Raw genomic sequence first — 8,508 nt, forward strand, 5'->3', positions numbered from 1 at the left:
GATTTTCTTCTATTTTGATTGTTGTTGTTTTTTGTTTTATCTCTGCTGTTCATCTGTTTATATGTTCAAAAAATAATAAAAGGAAGGAAAAAAGGAAAGGGGTGACCAAACCTTTTCATTTGAGGGCCACATCCAGAAAATGAGAAGGACGCAAGGGCCACATAAGAAAGAGAAATTGTGTTTAGTCATAAATATTTTACAAATAATTTATTTGTGCTTTTGTATATTTAGAAAAATGCTACACTATATAAACCAACTTATTTGTAATATGTCAGTCGGGTTATTATAGTTTTGGAATGTTTCATTTTAGTTTTTATTTTGTTTTGAGTTTTTTTTTTATTTAGTTAGTTTTAATTATTTTTCAGGGTGGTTCTGTTAGTTATTTTTAATTAGTTTTAGTTCTTTAATAAATGCTTAGTTTTAGTTTAGTTAGTTTCAGTATTAGTTTTATTTTTTTTTATGTGTATTACTCATGCACAACATTTAAAAAAAAACACCATGGGTGCGACATCATTATTCCGGTTTATATAAAAATAAATCTACTAAAAGTCATATTTAAAATCATCCCCAAAGACTCGTGCATTAAATTAATTACCAAAGACTAAAACAAAGGACATTTTTTGCTCTAATTATAGTTTTATTTTAGTTAGTTTTGGAAACATAAAATGTAATTTCAGTTAGTTTTCTTTTTTTAAAAAAAAAGCATCTTCGTTTTTTATTTCGTTAACAAAATTGTTTTTTTAATTTTATTTTTTTCGTTAGTTTTAGTTAACTAAAATAACCTTTAATAGCACTTGTGTTTTTCGACACCCTCCCTTCTTACTTTGACCATCTCCAAACAATTTTGTTTTTATTTTATTTGAACTGAGTCAAATGCCAATTTTAGCATATGTCGCGGGCCACTAAAAAATGGACGGCGGGCCGCAAATGGCCCCCGGGCCGTAGTTTGGACACCCCTGCTATAAAGGGACTTTTTATGATTACCATACATTTGTGCCTTTTGTTTTCTTGTCCAAAGAGATCGTGCGAGCGATGACCCATGTGATCAACCAGGGAATGTCCATGTACTGGGGGACATCACGGTGGTCTGCCATGGAGATCATGGTGAGTGATTACTGGATATCGTTTTGAATCAGGGAGGAAAAATCATTCTGAACGCACTCCACACCACAGAATGAAAATTGGTTGGGATAATCTTTTAGAGACATCTGATAATCAAGCATTTGCTGACTTTAATCGGAAGTTGGGGAAATGCTCAAATTGTGCTAATAATTGGTATATGTGCAGTGTTCGTTGTTTAGTATTCATAAATTTACTGGGGCAATCAGTTGAAATAATTGATTTTATTAATTTTATTGATGATTTTGATTTTATTGATTAATAATTGAAGTATGTTGAGGGGCTTCATTTAGACAAAATCCACCAATTTGTGGCATCTATAGGCAATTACCAAACTTTTTTGGGAGGTGTCAACTTCCTCACATGTGGGAAAGGAGAGCCACAGTCACTGAGGCACTTTGCGGCTGTTTGTTGAACGCCGGGAGAACAGAAACAAAGTGAACTCACTCACTCAGAAGCTGATGTCAGCCACAGCTCTTAGCTAGAAACTCAGGCAGATGTCAGACAATGCAGACATGGCACTACCTAGGCCCGCCTCTTAAAGGCACATGCAGGAAACGGTATTATGCATTGCACATATTCAATAAGTACTTAGAAAAGCAGTCCATATACTACCTGTATTTGATTTGCGGATGGTTGTTTTTAAACTGATTTCAAAATATTTTTTTTGAATTTTTACTACACAATACTTGCCATGATATGTAAATCTTGCCCACAAGAAATGCACATTTTAAAAATTTTAACTGATACTCTAACTAATCAAACTAAACTAAAATCAAATCATTTTCCGAAAAGCTAAAATTAATACAAACTTAAAAAAAAAAAAAAAAAAAAAACACTGAAAAATAATTAAAACTAAATAAAAAAAACAAAGCTCAAAATAAAAATCAAGTACTGTAAAATGAAAATTCTACAACTATTATAACCCTTGTCTAGAGATGTCAAAATTAATCACGTAATCAACAAGTAGTCGATTTTCAAATTAATTATTAATTTTAATAATCAAGTAATCGTTTGGAGCCATTTCTCATTTAAAATTGTCCAAATCCTCTGATTTCAGCATATCAATAGTAATTGTTCACTGATTTCTGTAGTGCCTCATGAAAGAAGACTATATTTTGTGTTTAATCAAAATAAAACATTTGCAAACAGATATATCTGTTTTGGGCGGCACGGTAGTCGAGTGGTTAGCACGTCCGCTTCCCAGTTCTGAGGTCTCCGGTTCGAGTCCAGGCTCGGACCTTCCTGGGTGGAGTTTGCATGTTCTCCCCGTGCCCGCGTGGGTCTTCTCCGGGTACTCCGGTCTCCTCCCACATTCCAAAGACATGCATGGCAGGTTAATTGGGCGCTCCGAATTGTCCCTAGGTGTGAGTGTGGATGGTTGTTCGTCTCTGTGTGCCCTGCGATTGGTTGGCAACCAGTCCAGGGTGTCCCCCGCCTACTGCCCAGAGCCAGCTGAGATAGGCGCCAGCAGCCCCCGCGACCCTTGTGAGGAATAAGCGGTCAAGAAAATGGATGGATGGATATATCTGTTTTTACTTTGGAAAACAATGACCGAGAACATAGTACATCAATTTCCCCATTTTTTATTTTTTTTTATTTTTTATTTTTTTGTTCACTCTTGTTTCCCTTCAGATCGTATAAGTCTTTCGCCTTTTTTTTTAAATCAATATATGAATGCAAAGTATGAAATAAACACCAATCAGTGGTTAATAAACAATAATCAGGAAAAAAAAGGAAATTCACTTTATGCAAAATTAAAATAAATTTGATTAGTCAATGAATCGATTGAATAATTGATATATTAATTGATTCTAAAAATATTCGATAGTGACAACACTAACTTGATCCCAACATATCACAAGATGGCAATATAAGAAGCAATGTAATATAGCACAAAAACATGGGGGGAAAAAAACAACATTAAAAATCCAGAAGTAGGCAAATTTGCAGATGCCAAACTTCACGTAATTGTGGGTTCACCTTATTTTATTCTTTGCTCCATTTCTGGTTTATTTAGGAGGCCTACTCAGTGGCCAGGCAGTTCAATCTCATTCCGCCAGTCTGTGAGCAGGCCGAGTATCATTTTTTCCAGCGGGACAAAGTGGAGACACAGCTGCCGGAGCTCTACCACAAAATCGGTTGGTTTCATCATCTTCCCTTCCTTGAAATCCTTCATAACCTTCACATGATTGTTTCATCGCAGGCGTAGGTGTGGTCTCCTGGTCTCCTCTGGCCTGCGGCATCATCACTGGGAAATATGACAACGGTGTGCCCGAGTCCTCCCGAGCCTCCATGAAGGTACGATTTGAACTTCATTTTGACAACGAGCTGAGTACAAGCGTCGAATGCAGTTTGGTTCAAGCTGTCCTAATTTATCTAATCTCTTTTGTTGGCTTCACCTTGAAGCCATACCAGTGGTTAAGGGAGAAAATAATGAGCGAGGATGGAAGAAAACAGCAAGCCAAGTTGAAAGAGTTGGCTCATATAGCGGAGAAGCTCGGTTGTACGTTACCACAACTTGCTATAGGTGAGGGACTCCCCGCTCGGGCTTTTTTGGTACTTTTGGGGGCTCTAAACTGCAACTCTTTGTTTGTTTTCTGAAATTGCAATACCTGCAATCCAATTGTGAAAAATCTTTTATTTTTGCTTTGCAATTTCCTGTCCCAACAATGCTCTAATTTCCCTCACAGGATTTAATAAAGTTTATCTGTTTATGTTTATGTCTCTGTTTTTCCAGCATGGTGCCTGAGGAATGAGGGTGTGAGCTCAGTATTGTTGGGATCCTCCAATCCAAGCCAGTTAACGGAGAATCTCGGAGCCATTCAGGTTGACCGAATAATTAGCATCAATTCTGTATTACTTAAAGTGGAATCTCAAAATTCAAACGCCACAAAAGTCAGTTCTTTGCCATACAACGTGTGTTTAACAACAAGTTATAAATTGTCCATAACTTATAAATGTCTCCAACAAAAAGTGTTCTTCTGCCAAGTCACCACTTTTGTTTGGATTAAGGTTCATCAATAGCCTTTTTTTAAATTATAGGATGATAGAGTATTTATAAAAGTATTTATTTACTCCACTAAAGGCCACGTAATATTCATTATATTACAAATGTAACTTTCAGGCACTATATATGTGTCGCATTAATATGGCTTTATGGCTACAAGATTCGGCTTCTACTTTTAAACTTGGCACATTAAGTCAAGTTCACATGTTCAAATTTTATCTTTTTGTTTTAACTCACTTCAAAGAGTTATTTTTGAACATATGAACCTACGTTAGCAATTGAAAACATTTATTGATGTGTGAAACTGTATTATGCACTTAAGTTGCTGTTTTTTTTTTATTTTTATTATTATTATTATTTTTATTTTTATTTTATTTTTTTACAAACTTATACCTCCAAAGTTTGCTTGCTTTGGAAGCTTTGCTTTGCCTTGCTTTGCTTATTGTGCCTAAAAATAAATAAATAAAAAAAATAAAAAAATAAGTATAGGTGTGAGCAAGTTGAGCTGCTAAATTATTTGTTGATCAACTGCAAATAAATAAATAAATAAATAAAAATACCTCAATGATTTCATATCGAAAGACCTGAGGCAAATGCTAAGGACACAGTAGTCAACTGTTAACATTAGCTACTGTCACCAATTATTAGGGGTGGGACAAAAAACCGATTCGACCGAACCATCGGTCGTCAAGGGGAGCTAAACGACCGTATCGGTAGCAGACTTGTCAACCGATACAAAATCCGCCGGGAATCCTTAGATACATCGCTTGTAAAGCTGTGGACCGGATATCGCGTGGCTGTGAATCGGTTTCGAGTGAGGCTTTATGGTTTTCATAACAATAGCAAGAGTTCTGCGCCGTGCTCTACTTGTTTTGTTTACATTTCAGTAGCATCACTATTCAAGCTACTTCCCTGTTTACAGAGAGCTAGCAAAGTAGCGCTCAGAGACGCTTCATTCCCCGGATGTTGTAAACATAATGCAAAGACGTTACGCACCTTGGGGAGGAGCCTACCGTCAACGCCGTGCTCGCGACACGGCGCGCGCGCGCACAACGAGTGACAACATGCAACAGTGGAGACAGTTAGCAGAAGCTAACCCATGGCTATCGAGTCCTCTCGGCGCACTTGTATGTCCCGGGCCGGCGTTGGTACTGCGCGCGAGCCAAAAAGAATAACTCCCGTGACGATCCAATGCATGGATTCAAACGACACAGGTATGTCCCACAGCCAACACACCAGCTAAGCAAAAAGCACACTGCAAGTATCTCATTTCTCAGTTTGTGGCTCCCTGTCAATGTCTACAACTAGCATGAGCAGCAGATAGGAGAACTGAGACGTGCCCGTGATTACGTCATCAAACGCAAAATGAACGACAGCCCAAAAAAACAAAACATAAACAGTAGTGATTCTGTGGTCATCATCTTGTCTCAGATTTAAAAAAACAAAAAGATGTCATACATTAACCAAAAATGAATGTGATGGCAAAGAAAAACAAAAATTGTTAATAAAAAGGGAAATGCACTTTTGGAAATATTTTTGTTTAAGTGGTTAAAATGTGTTTGATAGATTTATTGTTCCATAAGGTGGCTTCCTATTTCTTTTGGCTGGACGGTAGGTTTATTTCATGTCTTAAATTTATGTTTCTGAAATACTTAACAATGTGCACATATTCTGTTTAATTGTGTTGGTGTCTTTTTAAAGGTTAAATATTTATATTTCAAATTGAATTATCAGCCTTTTTTTTTTTTCCTGATCCTTATTTTGAATTAAAAAAAAAATAAAAAAAATAAAAAACAATTATAACTCTCAATAACGACTAATAAATATTTAACCTGATACATGTTTCAGTCATATCGCCCAGCCCTTTGTTGCGGTCCATTTAAATAATTGATTAAATATATAAAAATATAGAAGACATTTTTGTTTTTTTTTGTTTTTTTTTAAACACATTTGTAGATACTGTAAAAATTTGTGGTGTTTTAAGATTAATGTTTACAAGCAACAAATGTCACTATAAGTTTTGAATATTGAAATGAATCGTATCGAATCGAAAATCGTATCGTTCCCAAACTTAATCGAACCGCATCGAACCGTTCTGTTCTGAAAGATAATCGTTTTTCAATCGAATCGCAACCTGTGTATCGAGATACATATCGAATCGGCCTATTGTCAGAGATTCCCACCCCTACCAATTATTAGGTCATAAACTTATATTGTCTTTTTTTTACTCTTTGTTTTATTATGCCCTCTTCAGGGGAACCTAATTTGCATGTGAAGCGATCAATGTGTGCTTGCATTAGCAAGTAAGTGCCTCAATATTGTTATTAGAGATTGTAGGTGGTTTATATGCATTGCTGTTATGTACAAAAGCACAATATTGTGCTTTTTTTTTTTTTGCTATGAGCTCTCTTTTTTTTTTACAATATTGTGATATTTTTTTAAATATCTCTAACGCCCCCACAATATTGTGATAATTATCGTATCGTGACCTTCATATCGTGATAATATGGTATCGTGATGTTTGGATATCGTTACATCCCTATTTTAGACTAGTGGGGCTGCATAGAACATATAATAGTCAAAAAAAAAATGGCGGTTGATTTTCCCTTTTAAATTAATTATTGATACAGTAGTTAATTCATTTTGTATATATTTTAGTTAAAACATTGCCTGGACAGTTGATATATATATATATACTGTATATATATCAGTTTTAATTGTTAATGTATTATATCTATTTCCACTTTTTTTCTGCAATGGATTGTGTTTGATTTTCGAGGTTCCGCTACATACTGTTTTTCATTACGCATAGCGATGTCACTGTTTGCTCACGTATTCAAGCAACGCTGTGTGAACTCTAGGTGATTCCAAAGATGACAGCGGGCATCGCCTCAGAAGTGGATCACATACTGGGCAATCGTCCACACAGCAAAAAAGACTACCACCATTAGGATGACCCAACAGTCTCCGAAAAGTCTCCCTGGAACGTGTATCAAAGATCACACATACAGCCATGGCACGACTCGTGCCCAACTTTGCTTGTGTGACCTTGTGTGTGACTTTGTAAGTTGTTCTGCTTGGCTCCTCAGCCACTTGTCATCATTATAAAATGAGATCCTTGGCAAACGAATGCATGCTTACAACCACGGCAGCGAGCAGATACGACAGTGTGAAGATCCGATGAGGTTGTTTCTGGAATGGAATCATCCTTCTTTTCCCAAGTTTATGTGCAAAATATGCAGAATGGTGCAATGAATTCTGTATGAGGTGAGGGAAATCAAGCAGCATCATTGCCATGCAGTGAATAAGTTAAGTTAAGTTGCATCTATTTTTTAAGATAGATAGAATTTTGCCTCACTGGATGTTTGTGAGGTGTTAGCAACATAATGTGACCTGCGTAATTGGGCCTGGTCTCAACAGACTCGATGCTACGTTGCATTTCTTGTTGCAGCTCAAGCTGAAGCGTGAACATGATAAATTGTTCCCGTATAGGATGAAATCAGCTAATATATTTTCCAAAACACCCGTGCTGTTCTGATTGTATTGTGGTTTACTTGATGAGCAATTTTAACCATCCTCCAGAAATAGTCTTCTTTCCAATTGTTGTCACCTCTTTTGAGTTCGACTGTTATTGTGGTTAAACATTGTCAGGGTTGGTAAGATGGTGAACCTGTAAGGGGAGCTTTTTAAAATTTAAATCAACAAAGCCATATAGGCCTAGCTAATGAAAACACACATTATCATGCTGTGCTCCTATCGGTTTCTTCCAGAAGCCATTTTATTAAATGGGCCTTTATTTTGCTCTCTCTGTTCATGTGTATTTTCAGCGTGGTTCATCAGAGTTGTACATAGAAATAAAGAGATTATAACTAACTTGTGCCATTTTTTTAAGCACAAAAAAAAGAACTACAGTAGGCTATATTGTTATATTACTATTATGACAGCTTGCAAACTAAGCCCAGTAAACCATGAGCAAATGTGTGAATTGAAAGATGCTGATGTAGAAACTGTATCAATTTTCTTAATAAATGACATGTAAATATTTAGACTTGGCAACCTATCTGTCTCGCAGTTCATAGGTTTGTGGTTCAAATCTTCAGATGACCTTCCAGTGTGGCGTTTGCATGTTCTGCCTCTGCAACATGCATCAGGTTTGAATTTTTATGTAAATGATTGATTGTCAACTGTACACGTGCCCCAAAACTGGATGGGTGGCCAGTCCAGAGTGTACAGCGGTTCTCCTGGATATACTCCGGGTCAAGGATAACCCCAGTGAGGATAAGTGCCACAGAAAATTGTGAGAATCATAGTCTAGTCATAAAATGCAGACTGTACAACAAGAGTGAAAACTCCTGTATGCTAATATTTTGATGTCACTA

At 36.4% G+C, this 8,508-nt stretch overlaps 1 protein-coding gene across 7 annotated transcripts in view; it reads left to right on the top strand.

Moving 5' to 3' along the window:
- Window positions 1-8,185, top strand: part of kcnab1b (potassium voltage-gated channel subfamily A regulatory beta subunit 1b) — a 67,523-nt gene extending 59,338 nt beyond the window's left edge. For all 7 annotated transcript variants that reach the window (XM_077515447.1, XM_077515446.1, XM_077515450.1 and 4 more), the window contains 6 exons: window positions 1,019-1,104; window positions 3,140-3,260; window positions 3,326-3,420; window positions 3,529-3,649; window positions 3,860-3,948; window positions 6,991-8,185. In XM_077515447.1, the coding sequence (XP_077371573.1) occupies window positions 1,019-1,104; window positions 3,140-3,260; window positions 3,326-3,420; window positions 3,529-3,649; window positions 3,860-3,948; window positions 6,991-7,080 (602 nt within the window). In that variant the 3' untranslated portion in view covers window positions 7,081-8,185. The remainder of the gene's footprint in view (window positions 1-1,018; window positions 1,105-3,139; window positions 3,261-3,325; window positions 3,421-3,528; window positions 3,650-3,859; window positions 3,949-6,990) is intronic.
- The last annotated feature ends 323 nt before the right edge of the window (window positions 8,186-8,508 follow it).

The sequence above is a fragment of the Festucalex cinctus genome, chromosome 1, assembly GCF_051991245.1.
Source record: "Festucalex cinctus isolate MCC-2025b chromosome 1, RoL_Fcin_1.0, whole genome shotgun sequence".
Lineage (NCBI taxonomy): Eukaryota > Metazoa > Chordata > Actinopteri > Syngnathiformes > Syngnathidae > Festucalex > Festucalex cinctus.